This window comes from Ochotona princeps, chromosome 23, assembly GCF_030435755.1.
Source record: "Ochotona princeps isolate mOchPri1 chromosome 23, mOchPri1.hap1, whole genome shotgun sequence".
Lineage (NCBI taxonomy): Eukaryota > Metazoa > Chordata > Mammalia > Lagomorpha > Ochotonidae > Ochotona > Ochotona princeps.
Window position 1 is genome coordinate 21,543,213 of NC_080854.1, and position 21,187 is coordinate 21,564,399.

At 37.8% G+C, this 21,187-nt stretch overlaps 1 protein-coding gene across 4 annotated transcripts in view; it reads right to left on the reverse strand.

Annotated features, from left to right (window-relative positions):
* Window positions 1-12,436: 12,436 nt before the first annotated feature.
* Window positions 12,437-21,187, reverse strand: part of NIPBL (NIPBL cohesin loading factor) — a 155,038-nt gene continuing 146,287 nt past the window's right edge. For 3 of the 4 annotated variants that reach the window (XM_058680016.1, XM_058680018.1, XM_004583653.3), the window contains 5 exons: window positions 19,954-20,100; window positions 17,898-18,172; window positions 15,801-15,975; window positions 14,274-14,462; window positions 12,437-13,721 (listed from right to left, as the gene is read on the reverse strand). In XM_058680016.1, the coding sequence (XP_058535999.1) occupies window positions 13,356-13,721; window positions 14,274-14,462; window positions 15,801-15,975; window positions 17,898-18,172; window positions 19,954-20,100 (1,152 nt within the window). In that variant the 3' untranslated portion in view covers window positions 12,437-13,355. Of the gene's footprint in view, window positions 13,722-14,232; window positions 14,463-15,800; window positions 15,976-17,897; window positions 18,173-19,953; window positions 20,101-21,187 lie in introns of all 4 variants that reach the window. The other variant, XM_058680017.1, reaches the window with a different exon arrangement.

Sequence of the window (21,187 nt, forward strand, 5' to 3'; positions counted from 1 at the left end):
GTGGCTCCAGGATCTGAATTCCTACAGCCTGCATGGAACAGCTGAGGATTTGTTCCCTACTCCTGGTTCTGACCTGGCCCATCCCTGACTATTGTGGTCATTCAGGACATGAAATAGCAGGTAGAAGAGCTCCATTTAGGTTTCTACTTTTTAAGCAGATAAAAAAAAAACTTTAAAAATACTTCTTTTATTTGAAATACAGAGAGAGGGAGAGGAACAAGGGAGGAAGGAAGGGATGAAGAGGAAGGAAAAGGGCGGGAGAGAATCTGTCACCGGTTTGCACACTTCCCAAATGGCGGCGATGGCCAGGGCTGAGGCAGTAAGAAGCTGGAAGTCAGAAGCTTCTTTCAGGTCTTCCATGTAGCTGCAGGAGTCTACGGACTTTGCCACTTTCTCAGGCCATTAGGTGCTGGAAGTAGAGCAGCCAGCACCAAAACTGGTACCCATATTGTATGCTGGCGACACAGGAAAAGGATTAGCCCATGTTGGTCCTCCAAATTTTTGGTAAACAAGATGTCTGTGCTTCCTTGTTTATTGTAGTATCTATTCATGACACCACACTATGGACTCAATCTACGGGTCAACCACTACAGATCAAGAAGCAAGTGCTTGTTCATAATGGGATACAGAAAGATGAAATCCTAGCATTTGCCACCACATGGGGGAAATCCAGGTGATATTAGGTTGGGTGTAATAAGCTAAGCTTACAAACACTCCAGTGCTGGTCCCTGGAGTGCGTATTTGTAATTTAAAGGTTGGGAATAGGGGCTCCAGAGAGGTTGTGTGTCCACATGGAAAAGAGAATGAAAAATCCAGTACAGCTTTGTTATAGCCCTAGAAAAATCAGTCTGAATTGGTGCAAAACAACAGTTCCAAAAACATTGCTGAAGGGGAGGTAGGTCAAGGCACAGTTACAGGCAGGCAAAGTCTTGAAAAATTTGTGCAAAATGTCAACATTCTTGCCTTCAGGTTTAAGCTGCAGCGTTGTTGTTTTTTTTTAAATGATTTACTAATTTTTGGCCTTGGCGTGATGGCCTAGCGGCTAAAGTCCTTGCCTTGAACACCCCGGGATCCCATATGGGTGCTGGTTCTAGTCCTGGCAGCCCCACTTCCCATCTAGCTCCCTGCTTGTGGCCTGGGAAAGCAGTCGAGGACAGCCCAAAGCCTTGGGGCCCTGCACCTGCGTGGGAGACCTGGAAGAAGTTCCTGGCTTTGGTTTGACACAGCACCTGCCATTCCAGCCACTTGGAGAGTGAACTATAGGACATATCTTCCTCTCTGTCTCTCCTCCTCTCTATATTTCTGCCTTTCCAATAAAATCTTTTTAAAATATTTACTTATTTTTATTGGAAAGGCAGAGTTAAAGAAGGGAGAGACAGAAAGATTTTCAATTTGCTGGTTCATTCCCTGGATGGCTGCAATGGCTGGAACTGAGCTGATTTGAAGCTGAGAGTTTCTTTCAGGTCCCCCAAGCGGGTGCAGGATCCCAAGGTCTTAGCTCATTTTTCTCCAGATGCTGCTTTTTCAAGCCATATGTGGGAGCAGAGTGGGAAGCTGAGACATGAGCCAGCACTCATATGGGATGCCAGAGCTGGCAGATAGACAATTAGCCTGTTGAGCCACTGTGACACTGCTGGTTGCATATTGAAGTGCGAGTTCAAGTCCTGGCTGCTCTGCTTCAGAGCCAGCTCCCTGAAAATGTACTTGAAAAGGCAGCAGATTACTCAAATGCTTGGTCCCCTACCACCCACTGGGAATACAGGACAGAGTTCCTGGCTCCTGGATACAGCCAGCCCCAGCCCCAGCTCTTGTGGCCATGGGGAGACAAACTATTGGAGGTTCATTCTCCCTCTGCAGTCTGCCTTTCAAACCAACCAATCATTCTTTTAGATGAAAGCATTTCAAAGGAAGTAAAAATTTCCATTGTTGATTTGGCTATTAAAAAAGCAAAACAGGAGCTTGTGCCATGGCATGGTTGGTTAAGCTTTCACCTGGGGAGCCAGCATCCCATGGGGCAATGGTTGATGTCCCAGCTTCCCCACTTCCCATCTGGCTCCCTGCTTATGGCCTGAGAAAGCAAAGGAGGATAGCTCAAATCCTTGGGCCATCCACCCATGTGAGAGACACAGAAGTTCTAGGCTCCTGGCTTTGGATGAACTCAGCCAAGGCCATTTTGACTATTCAGGGAGTGAATCAGCTAAAGCACAATCTCTTTGTCTTCCATTCTCTCTGTAACTCTGTTGTCTCAACTGTTCCACCTGCAGTCCAGTGCCTTGCCGATGTCATAGGAAAGCAACAGAGGAGGATCGCCCAGGTCCTTGGACTTCTGCACACAAGTGGGAAGCCTGCAGGAAGTTTCTGGCTCCTGACCTCAGACCAGCCCAGCTCTGATTGTTGAGACCATCTTGGAAGGAACCATAGTCTGGAGGATCTATCTCATTCTCCCTTTCTGTAATTCTGCCAAGTAAAAATAAAACTAAGTCCCCTCCCTTTTTTAAAAAGTCAATTTCAGTAACAGTAACAAAAAAGTAGACAAGAAAGAAAACGTGTAATTCATAGCATGCTAAGCAGTAGCTCAAGCAATATTTAGACTTGTACAACACATTAAGGCTGAATAATATACGGATAACCATATGGAGAGGACAGGTAGGAGAGCCAAGTCATAACCTAGCCTAACATTCTTAACAATAAGAGAATTACTGTTTTTCTCCTTTCTTGATAATTTCATATCTTTTAATTCCTTTCATCACTTCAAATTATAGTTGTTCCTCATGTACAGTTCTTCAGATTAACCAAGGTGTAAGACATGTTGTCTTTTATGTGGATACATTACCCTGAGACTTACCTTATTCACCAAATTTTCCTAAGAGAATTCCTATTACCTCACCTCAACTTAAATAACCAACCAAAGCTATGACTGAAACAGATACAACTACTCTCCTTATCCTACCATCAGTCTATCCCAAGTGATCATCTCTCATGTGGGTTACTATGACCTCTTTGTTACAAATTAAGTTGTACTTGACATTTAAAATTGCGTACTTGGAACTAGCATGATAGCCTAGTGATTAAATCCTCACCTTGCATGTACTGGGATCTCATGTGTGTGTCAGTTTGTGTCCCAGCTGCTCCACTTCCTATCCAGCTTTGTTTGTGGCCTGGAAGGGGAGCAGGGCATGGCCCAAAGCCTTGTACTCATGTGGGAGACCCGGAAAAAGTTCCTGGCTTCAGATCAGCTCAGCTCTAGCCATTGCAGCCACTTGGGGAGTGAACCAGCAGATGGAAGATTTCTGTCTCTCCTTCTCTATGTAAATCTGACTTTCCATAAAAAAAAATCTTCTAAAAAGATATAATTGCAAATTGAATTCCATACATGCAAATTGTTGTTCCATCCCCACGAACTTTACTTCCTTACTTGCTTCCCATTGCTTGTATGATCATTCTTAACAAGGCTTGAAGAAGTGGGAATTGGCCCTTGTTTATTTCCTCAGCCTCCTCATTCTCTCAATTTTATGTCCATCTATAGGAACTGTGAAGCTTCTGAAAGCTATATTCACTTCTCTTTACCGCCTTTGCAAATGCTTTGACTTCTTTTTTCCCCCTTCTTTTTTTTAAGATTTTATTATTATTGGAAAGCCGGATATACAGAGAGGAGGAGAGACAGAGAGGAAGATCTTCCATCTGATGTTTCACTCCCCAAGTGAGCTGCAACGGTGCTGCGCCGATCCGAAGCTGGGAACCAGGAACCTCTTCCAGGTCTCCCACGCGGGTGCAGGGTCCCAAAGCTTTGGGCTGTCCTCGACTGCTTTCCCAGGCCACAAGCAGGGAGCTGGATGGGAAGTGGAGCTGCCGGGATTAGAACCGGCGCCCATATGGGATCCCGGGGTGTTCAAGGTGAGGACTTTAGCCGCTAGGCTAGGCTGCTGGGCCCGCCCCTTATTCTTTGAAACTAAATTATCATGCCCTGCAGGGGTAAAATACTAGTTGAAATGGTATATATTTATATAATTATATAATATAATAACGTATAATTTCCTATTTTATACTAGTTCAGCCTACATATAGTATCCATGTCCCCGATTAGGTATCAAGCATTATATGAAATTTAGGTGCATTCAGCAAGTATCTATCAAATAGGGAACCTATAAAAATTTTAAAAGTTGGGTCCACTGCAGTGGCCCAGTGGCTAAAGCTCTCGCCTTGCATGCACTGGGATCCCATATGGGCACCAGGTCATATCATGGCTGCTTCACTTCCCTTCCCGCTTTATGCTTACAGCCTGGGAAAGTAGTCGAGGATGGCCCCAAACCTTGGGACCCTGTGCCTGTGTGGGAGACCTAGAGTAAGTTCCTGGCTCCTAGTGTTGGATTGGCTTAGCTCTGGCCAATGTGGCCACTCGGGGAGTGAACCAGTGGATGGAAGAGTTCCTTCTTTCTATAAATCTGACTTTCCAATAAAAATAAGTCTTTTTAAAATCTTTAGGAAATCATTGTTATATGTCATTATTCAGATTTCCTAGTGAAACCACTAGCGTAACAGTTCAGAAGCAACAAGTCAATGTTTTGCTTCAGTTAGAGTGCAGAATACACCTTGCTACTACTTGTATTTCTTCAATGCTAAACTTTATCTCTTCCCTTTAATTTGCTCCCAAATCAACACACTGTGTCTTTTGCCTAGAACAGCTCTCTCAGATACCTTATCACTCAGGGGCCATGAGTTTGGTGCCATGGTTAAGGCCACTTGGGACAGTATCATACCATTTTGGAGTGTCTGGATTCAAGGCTTGGGTCATTCCTATTTTAACTTCCACTAATATGCACCAAGGAAAGGAGTGGGTGATAGCTCAAGGGTCCTCTCTCAAGTGCCACCCAAGTGTGACACATCTTGAATTCTTGGTTCCTGGTTTCACATTGCCTGATTCCAGCCATTGTGGGCATCTGGGGAATGGGAAACCTGTATCTACACTGGATATAAATAAAATCATATATATCCATTTTTCTGTATTATCCAATTACTTCATTTATTACTCCCATTACACTAACTCATTTATTTTATGGAGATTTCTGAAACCTCAATCCAACTTTTTCAAAGAATCTCTTCAATCTCTATCAATCCCCCAATCCTGGCTCATGATAAATCACTTTCTATGTCAGGCACCTGAGCGTTACTGGACAAAAACAGCACAAAAATGCAGTCTGGCATCACCACAAATTTCCACACTACAAGGTCTGAGTTCTTTGTATGCTCCAACCTTAAGAATATTGTGTCCTGTTGAAGGTCTTCCTCCAGTTCTGAATGTGGCTCTTAAGATCCTTTCAATGCTTTCATTTGGATTCACTTAGAAATTTCACTATCTTTAACTCCTCTTTTGCCTTGCCACTCTCCTTCAAGATTTTTATTTCTTAATTCTCATTCATCTCCTGCTGTCCTCTCTGAAATTACTCAATTAGGGTTACATCCAGAATGTCAGATTAAAAAATTTGGGGTCTGGCATTGAAGCACAGTGGGTAAAGTTGCTATCTGTGATGTAGGCATCCTTTATTAGGTGCCAGTTCATATCCCAGTTGTTCCAATCTAGTTGTCAATGACCTGTAAAAAGCTCCTGACTTGGGCCTGGCCCAGTCCTGATGTTTACTGCAATCTAAGGAATCAATCAGCAGATTAAGATGTTTGTTATTCTTTCAAATAAATCTTAAAAAGTTCTCAAATCTAGTACTTCATCTTATGTTACTCTTTGTTGAAACTGGTTCTTTGATTTCTGCATTCTTCCTTCAGTCTTGTACTAATTTCTCTGTATCTCCTCCAAACTCATTTTCTTCTACCGTATTTTCTATTGGCAATCTCCACCTTTTTGTGTGCTGCTCTTAATCTGCAGCATATGATGAAGACAATCTGCTTGCCCCAAGTGTTGACATTTTAACACTTTCTGAACATTTGAAGTTCCCATACTCACTGACTTTCTTTTCTAAGATTTACTTATTTTCATTGGAAAGGCAGATTTACAGAGGAGACAGAAAGATCTTCCATCTGCTGGTTTATTCCCCAAATGGCTACAATGGCCAGAGCTGAAGCCAATCTGAAGCCAGGAGCTTCATCTGGGTCTCTAATGTGGGTGCAGGGTCCTGAGCACTTGGCCCATCCTCCACTGCTTTCCCAGGCCTTAAGCAGGGAACTGGATGGGAAGAGGAACAGTTGGGAAATGAACTGGTGCCCAATATGGGATGCTGGCACTTGAAAGTGTAGGATTAACCATTTGAGCCATTGTACTGGCCCTCCATTTACTTTCAACATATTTAAAATTGTCTAGTCACTTAACTAAAATCCCAATTAACTATTCTTAAACTTGTTTTCATTTATTCCAAATATTAATTTCCATTTTTATTTCCTTATTATATAAAAAAATCAAACTTCATCTCTACTGCCATCATCATCCTAGTTCAGACTCTTCGAAGTCTATGGCATCATTATCTCTTAGAGACTTCCAAATCTATTCTCTATATAGCATGGTGAGCTTTCATTAATTCCTGTTTTTAAATAAAAGCCCTACAATCAGGGCTGATGTTATGGAGTAGCATGTAAAGATGCTGCCTGCAGTACCAGCAACCCACATGGGTGCTAGTTTGAGTCCTGGTTGCTCCACTTCCAATCCAGCCTTGGGGGAAATCAGCAGAGGATGGCCCAACTGCTTGGGCCCTTGCATACATGTGGGATATCTGGAAGAAGCTCCTTAGTTTGGACCTGCCAAGCTCCAGTCATTGAAACCATTTTGGGAGTGAACCAGAGAATGAAAACTCTCTCCTTCTCCTTATGTGACTTTTCAAATCAATCAATCAATCAATCAATCAATCAGTTTTAAAAAAAAATCCTCTTTCAGCTATGCATTAAAATCAATGACATTATTATAATATCAAAATTCATTTCTCTATTAATTTGTTACAGTTCTTTTCTGACATTATACTGTATGGCTCCCAGTTTTTCTACTTACCATACTGTTTCAACTTCTAGATTTCCATCCTTTGTTTCCTGGAACATTATAATGACCCAAATATATGCAATATAATTATGCATTTCTTTAAGAAAATAATGTGTTAAATTGTTTTATTTATCAAGCTGCATTTTACAGTTGTTTCTGAAAAACACTGATGTAGACTATGTGTTCTGATTTCAAAGACACTTTACAAATCCAAGTTTTGGTCTTCTATATCAAACCAGATGATACAGAAAATAGTTAAAAAATAGAACTAACACAATAAAAATATCACATTTACTCTTCTTCATTTATCTAACAGAACTGCAGGCATCACAGAATTTAAGAATATAAAAATGGATCTTTTGAAAAGGTATTAAAACAACAACACTGTCACTAAGCAGCCTATACTCAAATCTTGTATCAGAAGACTGAATGAAGACCTTCCAAGAAAAAACTGATCTCTGTAAGAGCAAATGGTAGGGTTGCTAAACTCTGCTGTTAAGACATATGTAGCTAGGCCTGGAGTGATGGCCTAGCAGCTAAAGTTCTTGCCTTGCATGCACTGGGATCCAGTTCATATCCTGGGGTGCAGCTCTACTTCTCTTCCAGCTCACGATTGTGGCCTGGGAGAGAAGAGAACGACCCAAAGCATTGGGACCCTGTACCCATGTGAGAGACCCGAAGAAGCTCCTGGCTCTGGATCAGCTCAGCTCTGGCCATTGCAACCCCTTGGGGGGAATGAACCAGTGGATGGAAGGTCTGTCTTTCCTTCTCCCTGTAAATTTAACTTTCCAATAAAAAACTAAACAAATAAATCTTTAAAGCACACGCTCGCGCGCACACACACACACACACACACACAAACACACACACACAGGCATGCAACTTTTGAGTATGAATTCACTTCTCAATTAATTTTACCTCCTTCACAGGATGCATTTTGGTTATAACATGAAACCTAAATATGTAGCTCATAGATTCCCAAAACAGAATAACAGAATTGAGGTGGGGATGAGCAAAATACTATGAAATTGTATGCATCATTCTACATATGAATTTGCTCCATTTTCTAAGGAGGTATTTAACAGCTCTCATTAGATTCTCAAGGGGATTCATCAATTCAAAAGTGCTTAAGAACACCTCAAATAATTAAATAATTTTTCAAATCTATCATATTTATGAATCCATAAATATTTTTAAAACTATAAATATGGATATCCATTATTGGTTTAGGGCTTACAATAAATTTAGATTAAAATGATTCCTTTCTGTTCTTTGTTCCAGGATCCAAATCTAATGAAGCTAACCCATAAATACATTTTATATATTGAACATTTATACTACTACTTTTTAGAGGAAAAAAAGGCTAAAAACAATGTGATCAAGACAAAGTAACTTCTAATTTCCAAGTTTCTACATGTTTCAGACTAATCAACAACTGAAAAGGTCTTAAGTTAAAAAAAAAAAAGTAGGGGAGCTAAGCATGTGCCATATGATTTGGGTGCCGGTTTATTTTCTGGCTGCTCCAGGTACTAGTTCTCTGCTAATGGCCTGGGACAGCAGCAGAGGATGCCTCAGATCCTTGGGTCCCTGCACCCCTGTGGGAGACACAGCAGAAGTTCCTGCCTCCTGGCTTTGGATTGGCTCAGCTCTGGCCATTGCCACCATTTGGAGAATGAACCAGGGAATGGAAGATCTCTGTCTCTCTTTCTAACTCTGCTTTTCAAATAAAAATGAAATATTTTTTAAAAAGATAGGGACAAAATTCTGTCAAACAGAAACATTAGTATCTGTAAGTTTTATAATAAAAATTACAGCCTGCTCAAATTCATTTATTTCAACAAGTATGTAACACAAAATTAGTGACCAAAAAAGGAATTTTGATTATAGGCCATCCTCTGGCATTCAACTTCAACTTCTTTACTTTAATTCTTTACCTCCAATTGCCCACATGGCATGTCAACTCAAAGGATTGTACACTGGTTACCATCTTTCTGAAAACTAGATCTACCTCTTTATTACCATTTTTAATGAAACTTTTGTTCAGAATTATGAATCTGGAAAAACAGATCTATTATCATACATCTACTGTAAGTTTAGAAAAAGGATTTAAGAATAAAAAGGCAGAAAATGGGGACAGGTATTCTACCTGGTGGTTAAGACACCATTGAAATTCTTGTATTCTCCATGGGAGTCCTTTGGCTTGACGCATGGGTCTGTCTCCTGACTCCAGCTTCCTGCTACTGCGGCTCCTGACTAGGGCTGGTTGTGATTGCTCAGCTAACTGGGTTTCTGGCAACCCACAGAGACTGGAACCTGCACAGAGCCTGTGGCTCTTGGCCTCAGCCTGTCACAGCTCTGGATCTATGATGGGTATCTGGAAAATGAACCCACAGACTGGGAAACTAGAAAACAACTGTTATGCCTGTATTTAGAATCAATTATTTTCTTAAGAAACTAAGGAAAAAACAATTCAATTTCTTCGAAAAAGATCAGTAATGGAGAAATAAAGGGCAAGTTTTGTATTTACATGTTTGAAAAGCAGAAAGATACCTAAAACACACGCACATATTTCTCATCCACTAGTTCACTTCCGCAAGTGCTTGCTATAGGCCTGGGACTACGCTGGAGTGAAGTCAGGAGTCGAGAATTTAATCTAGCTGTCCCATTTGCCCCCTCTCCCCCAGAGTTCACCAACAGGAAGCTAGAACTAGGGACACACTCAGATCCTGAATTCTGGCACTCTGGTATGAAATGCAGGAATTTCAAGTTGCATCTCCCCTGTTGCACACACCAAATGCCTGCCCTGGTAAGTTCTATAAAGCTGTAGAGTGACACACTAAAAAAACTGATTAATACTCAAAGGTAACATACACAGAATATGCTTGTTTCAGAAAAACAGACTGTAATACCTGGGGCACAATTCAAACTTGATCACAAATTCAGAATGATTTTAACACATACATGGGGGTTTTCCTAATAACATTCTGGAGTAATTTAAATAAACTGATGAGACAAAATAATTATGTGCGCAAAACATCACTCTGAAAACATACAATCAGGGCCGTTGAAAGAAAATGGTGAGTTGATGGTACTGACCCACACCATCAGGTGAAACAGATTTCCCGACTCCTTACACAACAGGAATTTGGTCAGCGGCTTTTCTTTCACACCAACTGTCTAATACGGTTAATAGCAAGGGCTATGGTCAGAAAAAACTTCAAATAAATAAAACCAGTAAAATCAATGTATAATAAATAATATGCTTCTTTTGACAAAGATGGGGATTAAACTTTGAAATGAGAAAGGCAAAACAGCAAGAAGTTCAAACAAGTAGAATTTTGAAGAGCAAAAGTCACATCATATTACATTATTTCATGGGTTTGATGCGTTTTGCACTTACAAAACAACCCAAGATCAACTTAAGAATCTTATCAACGGTTCAGAAAATACAAGCCATCTGGACATTAGGATAGTGGCCAACATGTGTTTTTGGTGTAACCAGCAGTGGTGTGAGGGAGAGGAAGAATACATATATTCCTGGTTAAGTTCACTTTCTGCATGAAAATATTACAAATTTTCTTGTTGAACATCATACTGGACAAATCCATAGGGGACAAAATTCAGTTTGACTTACCTGTCTTCAGGAGACATATTGCCTGTGTGCTTCATTTACCTGCCAACAATTCAAATATCAGCATATCAACAAAGTAAGCTATACCTGACTCTTCTCTAAAGGCTCAGTATTTCTTCCACTAGACCTTACAAAATTCAGTTAAATTTTAGACTGAACTTTTTGCAATGTGTGTTTTGGTACACATTATCTTTTTAACAGTAGCTTTTTTTTGTTAAAATAATAAGCAATTTGAATAAGATGCTAAATTTTCAAATTTATATATTTAAATAGGTTTCTGAAAATTTTTATATACAATACAAGTTTTCAATATAAAATAAAACATGACACAATTTACTACATCTCAATCTACGGAAACAAATCAACACATTACAAATTAACTTTGTTAATCTTGAATATATTTGAATGATTGATTTTGTGTATTTGATTACCAAGACCTTAACTTTTTTTTGTTAAAAGCTAAAAAGAATCTGAGAAATTATCAACTCTTTGAAAACTTTGGTTTGTATATTCAAGAGTTAAAGGCCTATGCATCTTATAAAAAGTGGAATATATCAGCGTTAATAGGTAAAATATTGAAGTTTAGAATATATGAGAAGTCACAAAACTAACAATTCATTAAATTCTAATGCATGGCAACCTAACAATTCACTGATTATCTAATTAAGGCAAGAAAAGTGTTACTGTTATTCGGCACCCACTTTCAAAACAGGATTCCCAACTGTATATACTACTAGGATCTTCCATGAACTGGTTTACTTTCAGTAAGGAAACACTTTCTTAATGTTTGATTTTCTTAATGTTTGACTAGACTAGTGTGATACAGTTTCTTCACATTTAAACTTAAATTATTAGAACATTTATTATCAAATTCCTGAATTTTTGATCCTGTATTCCTTATCAACAAAAAGTGGGAAAAATATTTAACTAGCAGTTTTTGTGAGAATTAAATGATAGGCACATAGCTTTCAAAACTTACAGTTTTACTTATATTTTTATTCGTTAGTATTGTCTAGGCTAGATTTATATACATATATGTTCTAACATTTTCTCTAAATGGTATTTCACTCTTTTTTATATATTAGGTTTTCAAATGCTACCTCAAAATTTGATAACAAACTCCAAGGTGGGGCATAGTTAGCTTTGTTCCAAAGAGTTCAGGGTACAAGAGGGGGAAAAAACATGTAATTAAGTGGAAGAAAATAAATAGAAAACATTTTTTAAAAGAAAGTATTCTAAAAGGGTTCTACCTAGGAAAAAGCTGCTGGAAAGTTATTTTCACAGAGATTTCAATAGGTGTTTACAAAAACATAATTTATGGCTATGTCACTATTCCTCACAAATTAAATACCTTCACTTTTTGTCAATCTCATAAAATTCAGCATTTTAGAAGTCATCTTTTCCAAAGTGATTAAAAAACAAGTACACACTTGTAAAACAAACTGAAACAGAAGTCATTCACTATTTTTCTGGTGTCAACCTACGCAAATTAATTAGTTTAAAAAGTCTTTCCCAACTTCAGTTTAAGGTATTTGTCATAAGCAGTGTAAAAATGACAACTATTCTCAAAAGATTTGTGATAAAAACTTTTAGAATAGGAAATGAGTAGGTCAATTAGTAAAATTACCCTTTTAGAATTAAAATTAATTTGTGAAACACGAAAATGTGAAGTATCGTACGCATCAGAACTCTACTGCTAAAATAACACGACATCATTTTAATCAAGAGAAACACTGATATCCAAAATAGCAGTTTTTTACCTTTCCCCAAGGTTTAAAAAATAAATAATACCATCATGACATCACTAGAAAGAAACTGAAGCATACAAGGAATAAACTATAGTTTCTTTTATATCAAAATGTACTCTTGCAAATGTGTTTGGCACAGTGCTAAATTATATATAGTTAATGCTAAATATTGCAGGATACAATAAAACCCTGGCATTAATTACTTCAACCTCTTATGGGAATGAAAATAAGACACCAGTTATTCAGAAGTCAGCCTATACAAACTGTATAAACAATATTTTATGTTTTGCTTTGAATACCAGTGATATAATAAATTTTACATTGAAGACTGCAAAATAATATAAATGGATTTAAACAGATCTTTACAGTAAGAAATTCAAATGGAAACAGACAAGTAACAAAGAGAAGTAAAAAAATTTATTGCAGTATTCGCTCCACCAGATTGCCTGGGGATCCCTTTTCTTGTATTGTTTTCAGGGTGACCTAATACATCAAAATCTACATTTACAAAAACTCCTTCTGCAGATAGGTCATAGATACTGCATGCTTTTTTTTTTTCAACAGAATAAATTATATATCCAGGAGATTTTTGCCATTTTACAGCCTGGAAAAAAACAATGCTTCCCTGGAAACTGGGCTAAGCTAAAGAAAGCCATCCGCTGCTAGGTTAAACTCCAAGAACACTTTATTAAGAACATTAACAGACTAATTTCCAACATTCACTTGTTTATTTTTTTAAACAGAAAGGTTTTTTTTCCAAGATATAAACAATTTTTGTTAAACTATAATACAGTGGGAGTAAAAATGAACTGAGAATCTGTTTCTGCTGCACAACAGCGAAGGGAGCTCCCACAAAAATGTCTGCCCAACATTTCCTTCTTGGTTCCTGCATCCCAGGTTCCACTCTTCAAAAAAATCGATTTTTTTTTGCCAGAATGTTGATATTTCAAGTTTTTCTGCCATTAAAAAAATTCCTGTAAATTTGGCTGCATGTACAAATTCATTAGCTGGAAGTCCCATCCTTGGCGGCATACAGGGATCGTAAAGTCTGAACAACTTTATTAGTCAGCTTATTAGCACTCGTTAGAGCAATTTTTTTGTAAATAATGTCTGACTCTTTTATAGTGTCTACCCAAGGCACCAGTTTGCGGCCATCACGGCGCTTAGCCTCAGTCCAGGAGCCACTGTAGGAGCCTGCCATCCACTGAACACTGAAGCCATTGCTGGTTTTCTGTACTACTCTTGCAATTTGTGGTCGATCTTTGTACTTTGGACAGCAAATAGCGATGACATCCATGACGTCAACACTTTCATTCATCTGTGCTGCCAACTCCGTAGAGTCTGAATTTCGTTTTGACCTTCTCAATGACTAAAACATTGGGAGGGGGAAAAAAGACCAAGTGTTACACAAAATAATTTTAGTGAAATTATTGTTTTTATTGCTTTTAATCCCTTGACGCCGGGAGCTGGGATTTCCCGGCACACTTCCATTGCCGGCAATGAGACGCACCGTGACCGCCAGCGCCAAGGGGTTAACATATACTTGTAAAACCATATAACTCTTAATTTTGTACCCGTGTCTTTACTCTTAATGATATATAAAATTATATATACATATGAACCATAAAGCTACATAAAACTTAGCAACAATAAAAAGCATAACACACATTAATACAATTCAAAGAAAAATTAATAATCCTTTATGCTGGATAAATCTTATTTCTTTTTTTATTGTCTTTTATGTTAAACTTTCTACAAAAGGATGTATAAATGGTTAGGTAGAGAATCTCTATCTACAAAATTTTTGCTCTTAGAAGTATTACATTACTTGGTGTACATTTAATAGACTGACATATATAAGCACATAAAAATCATTTTACGTAATACGCTGCGAAATACGTTGACTCCTCCTCCGCCTCACCCCTGAAGTGCCTCCTCCTCTATCCTCCCCATCACTTTCATCATCTTCTGTCTCTGCTGCTGTATTATTTTTAGGGCTGCCTCCTCCAAGCAGCGAGGTAATTGCTTTGTTCCGAGCATTTGTACTAGCTGACACCTCCCCTTCTTCCTCTTCTTCATCAGGGTCTAGATGTTCCATGAGAAGTTTGAACTACAAGAAACAAACATCAATTCAGAGCTCTAAGTAAAAAAGAGTCAAGCAAAACTGCCAAATTTGTTAAGTGGTTCCTAAGGTAGTAGTTTGGAATGGGTAAAACAGACCTTCATTATTGTCTGAATTGGGGCTGGTAAAGAGTTTCTGTAAAAGGTTATGATCATAGTTATTTTGGCTTTGCAGTTCATTCGGTTCTAGTCACACATAACTCTGCCACAGTAGTGTGGCACCTATAGACAATACATAGAAAGTAGACAATACAATGGGCATGGTTGTTGCTAAAAAAAAAAAAAAAAAAAAAAAAAAAAAAAAAAAAAAAAAAAAGCAATATGCTGGATTTTGCCCAAGTCATGGTTTATTAACTCTTGGGCCAAGTCATTACTCAACCAGGTAATAATAATTTCAGATTGTCATCTTTTAATTCTCTATCAAGATAAGATGATTTAAGTAGCAGCAAGGATGGTGAAAAATTTAAGTGAGAACAGACAATCAAATTTAAAGCACATGGTTTGTCAAGTCCATGAACATTAAAATCACAGTGTAGATGTCTTTTGTGGTTAAAAAATAACAAAAACAAAACAAGACCTTTATTTTCATGTTCAGATACTTGCTTTAAGTAGATTAAGTTGTAAATTTTTAGTTGTATTTATTACGTCCTCCAAAGACTTTACAAAAACATTAATTCTTTATGCAGCAAAATAAGCATGTAACATAGAATTTTGAGTGTATAATTTATTGACATTGTTTATTCCCAATATTGTGTAACCAGTACCAGTATCCACTTTCAGAGCTTGCTCATCACTAAGATACTTTATACTAAGCAAAAGCTGGGAACTGGAAACAATTCAGGTCTCTCATGCGAGTGGCAGGAGTCTAATTACTTGAGTGGTCAGTATTGCCTCCAGCAACCAGGGTCAGGTATTGAATCCAGACACTCCAATATGGGAAGCAGACATAGTAACTAGTACGTCAAATGCCTGCCCTCACATACTTCTTGAGTGTGTGTAAGCATATGCTTGTATTATTTGTGTAAGAATAAATGAAACAGTAGTACCTCTCTAAAAAGAAGAGGAACAGAATGTCCAAACAGCACAAGAGGACAACTGTTACTATAACTTTTAATTTTTGTTAAAACAATTAGTGGGATGCTGTCCCCTGCTGGTAAAAATTATGATACAGCTGGTATAATGGTAAGGACAAGCTTACATTTAGCGACTCATTCAAACTAGAGAAATACATTATCTTGATAGGTCATAAAGTTTACAGGAAAAAGGCATGTCCCTTCCAAAAATGGGTTTTTCAAAAACTCCACAATGAGAAGGTTTTAGTACTCACATCTAGATACTGTTTCACTATGCTCCTCTTCACATCTTCAGTAATTTTGGAATTAGCCATATCACTTCGTAAGAAGTCCAATGTTTGTTTGGGATGAAAATGAACTCCTGTTTTTCGGTTTATCGCTTTATCATATACTTTCGCAGATTCAGATGGAGAGTATTTCTGAATTTTACTATTTTGGGAAAACAAAATAGAAATCTTTGTGAACTTTTCAGTACTTACTTTAAAATAATTGTAGCTAAAATCTTCTGTTACCAGATTGAGTATCTTAATCCAAAATGCTTGAGACCAGAGTGTTTTGGATTTTAGACTTTTTTTCTGTTTTGGAATATCTGCACATAAACATTGATATATAGTGGGGATGGGACCCTAGTGTAAACAATTTTTCCCAAACTCAGGCCACATCTTTTTATGGGCAGCAAAGATCCAACTAAGTGAGCCACAGCTTGTTGCCTCCCAGGATAATGTGTAACAGAAAGCTAGAATTAGGCATTGAGCTAGGTTCGAGTATGTAGGTACTCTCACGTGATATTCAGGTGTTTTACCCACAAGGTCAAATTCCTGATTAGTACCTGCAACCCATCATGAAGTTACGTGCAGAATTTTCTACTTGTGTTGTTATTCTGGTACTCAAAAAGTTTTGGATTTTGGAGCATTTCAGATTTTGGACTAGGGATGCTCCGCCTGTAATTACACTGATGTTACACATATTTCAAGAGATGAATTTGACCGTTAACAATTACTAAATGGAAATAAAGAAATAAAAATGAAAATAAAAGATACTATTTTCTTAAATACAGGCCAAGTGATGGAAACACAGAAAAGAAATCTAGAGAAATCCAGTAACAGATAAGCAGCACTGTCTCAATGACACTCCTCGTGCGTGTGACCGTGATACAACTGCAACACTTACCAGACTGGCTCACTGCCATCTACTCCATTGTCCCCTAACTACTCATTCTTTGCAAGCAGCAAGAATGACTTCATAAATTCTGCTTCAGATTAGTAATTTTGCTTATACCATTTCCAACTCCTCAGCATCGTCTCAAAATCTTAAGAGGTTTTAAATTACATTTAAAGCATTTTTTTAATTGAAAAAGATTTACATAGAGAAGGAAAGACAGAAATATCTTCCGTCCACTGGATCTTCACTCCCCAATGGTTGCAACGGCCAGAGCTGAGCCGAAGGAGCCTCTTCCCCAAGAGTTTGGGCCATCCTCTGCTGCTTTCCCAGGCCATAAGCAGGGAGATGGATGAAAAGTGAAATAGCTGGACACAAACAGGTGCCCATATGGGATCCTGGTGCTTGGAAGTGAAAGATTAGCCACTTGAGCCATTGTGTCAGCCCCTCTAATGTAGATCTGAAATCTCTGTTGTTTCCTAAAAGAGTAGAAGTACTGGCCACTTTATACCCCTCCTGTTATACTGCAACAGATGCTGGGAACTTGAGAAATGTCTATTTAAATCACATTCAATGACTTCTTTATACAACATTCTTCCCAGCTGCCTTGGTGTACAGGAATCACTTCATTATCTGACTTGCTATTAATCTTCAGCTTTGTGATGGCTAAACTAACGAATGCCACAAATGACCAAAATATCACAGGTTATAGGCAGAAAAGAAATAGTTATAGTGACTAGATGTTGGTAAAGCTGTGAAGTATTTACAATCATGACTATTTTTTTTTCTATATCTTACTTTATTTAAAGCACATTATTGTACTATTTGGATTCTGTCAGCGCCCAGCCTGTTTTTTTTTGTTTTGTTTTGTTTTTAACGGTTTTTACTTCATTGTTCTTTAAAAGTCAAATTTGTCATTTACTTTAACATTAGTCCTTTTCAAGGAAATCAACAAAAGTAGTTCTTCATTTTGTAGTGCATTATCTGTCACGAGGTAATGCAGTATGTTTCCCTTTAAGAATAGAATGGTTCAATTACTTTACATTATAGAGAATATTATATAACAATAAAAAGGAAATCAACCTTTCCTAAAAGGAACATTTCTAATGTTAAAGTAAACACAGAATCAAAACTGATGTCATATTTATTTATTATTTGAACAGGGCAAAGTTCCCCCTCCCCTCATTGCTTACCTATCAGAAAATCCACAGAGATTCTTCAAATGTTGCTTTAACATTAGAAGCAATAAAATACCCTGGGAGACATTTGCAAATTCAATTAAAGGAGCTGAATTTTCTGGTAAACATTTCATCACTGAATTTATATCATCTTCTGAATCTGAATCTGAATCCGAATCTACACGCTTTCGTGACTTCCGAGGCCTGGAAATTTCTTCTTCACTCTCACTTGACTCATTTTCTTTACTGGGTGATGATTTTCTCTCTTTCCTTTTGTCCTTTACCATAGACTAAAAGAAAGAGGAAATGATTTGGTTTGAAAAATGATAAAAACAAAATGCCAGTAAAACTTTTTAATAAGTAACTGGAGATACAACTTTTGGGGATAAAAATTAATCAAAACAAAATCATCTCCTCACCCAGAGCAACTCCCTTGAGAAAATCTTGAGAGACATGGGAGTAACTTAAAAGGGAAATATTTTTTAATACAGATAATAATGAAATATTAACTAGGGAAAGTTACTAACTTGGTACATGGGTAAACTACTATAGAAATAAAAATGATTATAATGAGATTGAGAAAAATACAGTAGGCTTGACCATCTCCAGTTTCTATCTAATTTTCCATTTCAAGAACTTTTAGCAAGACAATATACAGATTCCTTAAGAATACTTTAGTCCTAGTTTTTTTGTTGTAGTTTTTTTTTTTTTTTTTTGGTACTCCATGAAAATGTTAGCTATTAGAAATAAAATCAACTGATTGTAATGGGTTAGGAGAAGGACCACATTAACAAAAACAATTATGCAAAATGCAATTGTTAAGAAGTATAATCCCGGGAAATTATTAACTTGTCAAATTTAATGTGAATATAACACTTGGGATTTAAATGCAGGCTGTTTTAGTGATTCTACTTTGGAACCTGTGATTGGAGAGCTTGCTTGAGGCCAGTTCTTTGGTTGTTTCGTTTACACTGGGAGGCTTTGGGATACTGCTGCAGTTTCAATCCTTAGGTGTCCTAAAGAATTCCCCTAATTAATAGCCTGAGATTTGAGCACAACAATTTTGCAGGGTGAAATTTACTGGTATCATCAGGAACATAGAAATACTCCAACCAAATTATGAATAATTTTTATAGTGCTTACTATGTGCCTAACATTACACTGGGTGCTTTCACAATTAAAATTAAATCAATTTTATTTTTTTCTAAAATTATGGCAGAACAGTTTTTTTTTTTTTTCTTAAAAAAAAAACACACAGAAATTTAGTAGAGTTTGGGTACATGATATACCAACTCCATCTTGATGCTGTTGTGGAGAGAGCAATGATGCTATGAATTTTGCTTTGTTCTGTCTATCAATATACATCCTGATATGCACTTCTGTGATCCACAGCATTACGACATTTATGGAACAGCAATGTGCTATAAATGGGGCTTAAATGGATATATGAATGGGCAGGAAGCAAAGACTAGTGCTTAGAGTGAGAAAAAACAAAGGAGTGAGATGATTTAATGATAGAACAATTTATGTATGTATGCCAGTAGAGCTAAATGATCTACTCATGAAATTGCTTTAGCTCTTTTTTTTTTTTTTAATTTTATTATTATTGGAAAGCCGGATATACAGAGAGGAGGAGAGACAGAGAGGAAGCTCTTCCATCCGATGTTTCACTCCCCAAGTGAGCCGCAATGATCCGAAGCCGGGAACCTGGAACCTCTTCCGGGTCTCCCACGCGGGTGCAGGGTCCCAAAGCTTTAGGCCATCCTCAACTGCTTTCCCAGGCCACAGGCAGGGAGCTGGATGGAAAGTGGAGCTGCCGGGATTAGAACCAGCACCCATATGGGATCCCGGGGCGTTCAAGGCGAGGACTTTAGCCGCTAGGCCACGCCGTTGGGCCGCTTTAGCTCTTTTTGAATAAAAATGAAATGGTGACCTACTTCCTCTCCTAATTAAGTGAAATTTAGAAGGATTATATATACCTGTGAACATAAAAGAATGGGAAACAAAAGAGTGAAAATAGCATGCCTGTACTTTTACAGATGTATTAAGAATAGTAATGTGTGTAACTTACCTCCTTGAATGACTGCAGTAGGTTACTACCAGAAACTGAGAGTGTAATGTCTATATGATGCATTATAAACAACGGCTCTTCCTGTGTCTGGTATGGAAAACAGGCTAGATTGTCTGCTATATACAAGAGCATAGTCACTTCTGTTTTCTGTAAATTTAAAAAAAAGAGGCACAAATATTTAGTGGATACTTTAGAAACCCATCCAAAAAACTTTTTTCGAAAAAATACTACAGGGCACTTTCACCTCAGTTAGTGAGACAGAGAGAAAGAGAAAGAGAGAAAAAAAAAAGGAGAGAGAGAGAGAAAGAGAGAGAGGCAGAGGAGACACACAAAGAAAGAGGGATAGGACTGAGTGTAGGGCTGGGAGCAATGAGCAGGGAGAGAAAATGAGATTTTTTTTAAAAAAGGAGGCAGGAGATCAGAAATAGATTCTACAAAATAGTCTTATAACCATTTTAGGAGAGATTTTGTAGTCAGTTACACCATGCTACCTCAAGAGGGATGAGGTGAAATTTTTAGTGCACCAAAGCAAAATTCAATGACATTTTTCTTAAGGAGTATATGGAATCTTTAGGATAAATCCATACCATATCAGAAAGTATACAAATGAGTTCATAATTGCTATTGTGTTTTGAAGAGTTTAATCCATATGGAAGATCAGTTACACACAGTTACTATTCTGCCCTCTAAAACATGTGGCAATTATAGTACTCTAGGTGGGTTGAAAAAAAAAAACTCCCAAATTCCCATAATCATATATTTGTCAGTTTCTTCTATATGTCTAATTGAGAACATCAGAATTTTACTGACAATGTTGTCAGCTTTATACTCCCAAAACTCTGAGGCAGGCAAAATGTAAGCAAAAAATCAAGTTTAACACTAACTGTTCACATTCAAAGTAACTCTAAACCAGGACTTTCCAGATTTTAAATATAGAATGCAAACAGAAAGGCATTATTACTCAAATTTCTGGGGCAGGCATTTGGCACAGCATTTAAATTGCTACTAGAGACACCTGCGTCTTGAGCACCTCGTTTGATTCTTGCTCCTCTACTGCTGATCCAGCTTCCTGCTACCGTGCACCCTTGGAGATGGCAGGTGAGGATTAATGCATCAGGGTCCCTGACAGCTACATGGGAGACCAGGGGTTCCAGGGTCCTGGCTTTGGCCTGGCCCAGCCCTGGCTGTTACAGAAATTTCAGTGTGAATAAGTAAATAAAAAATCTTTGTCTCT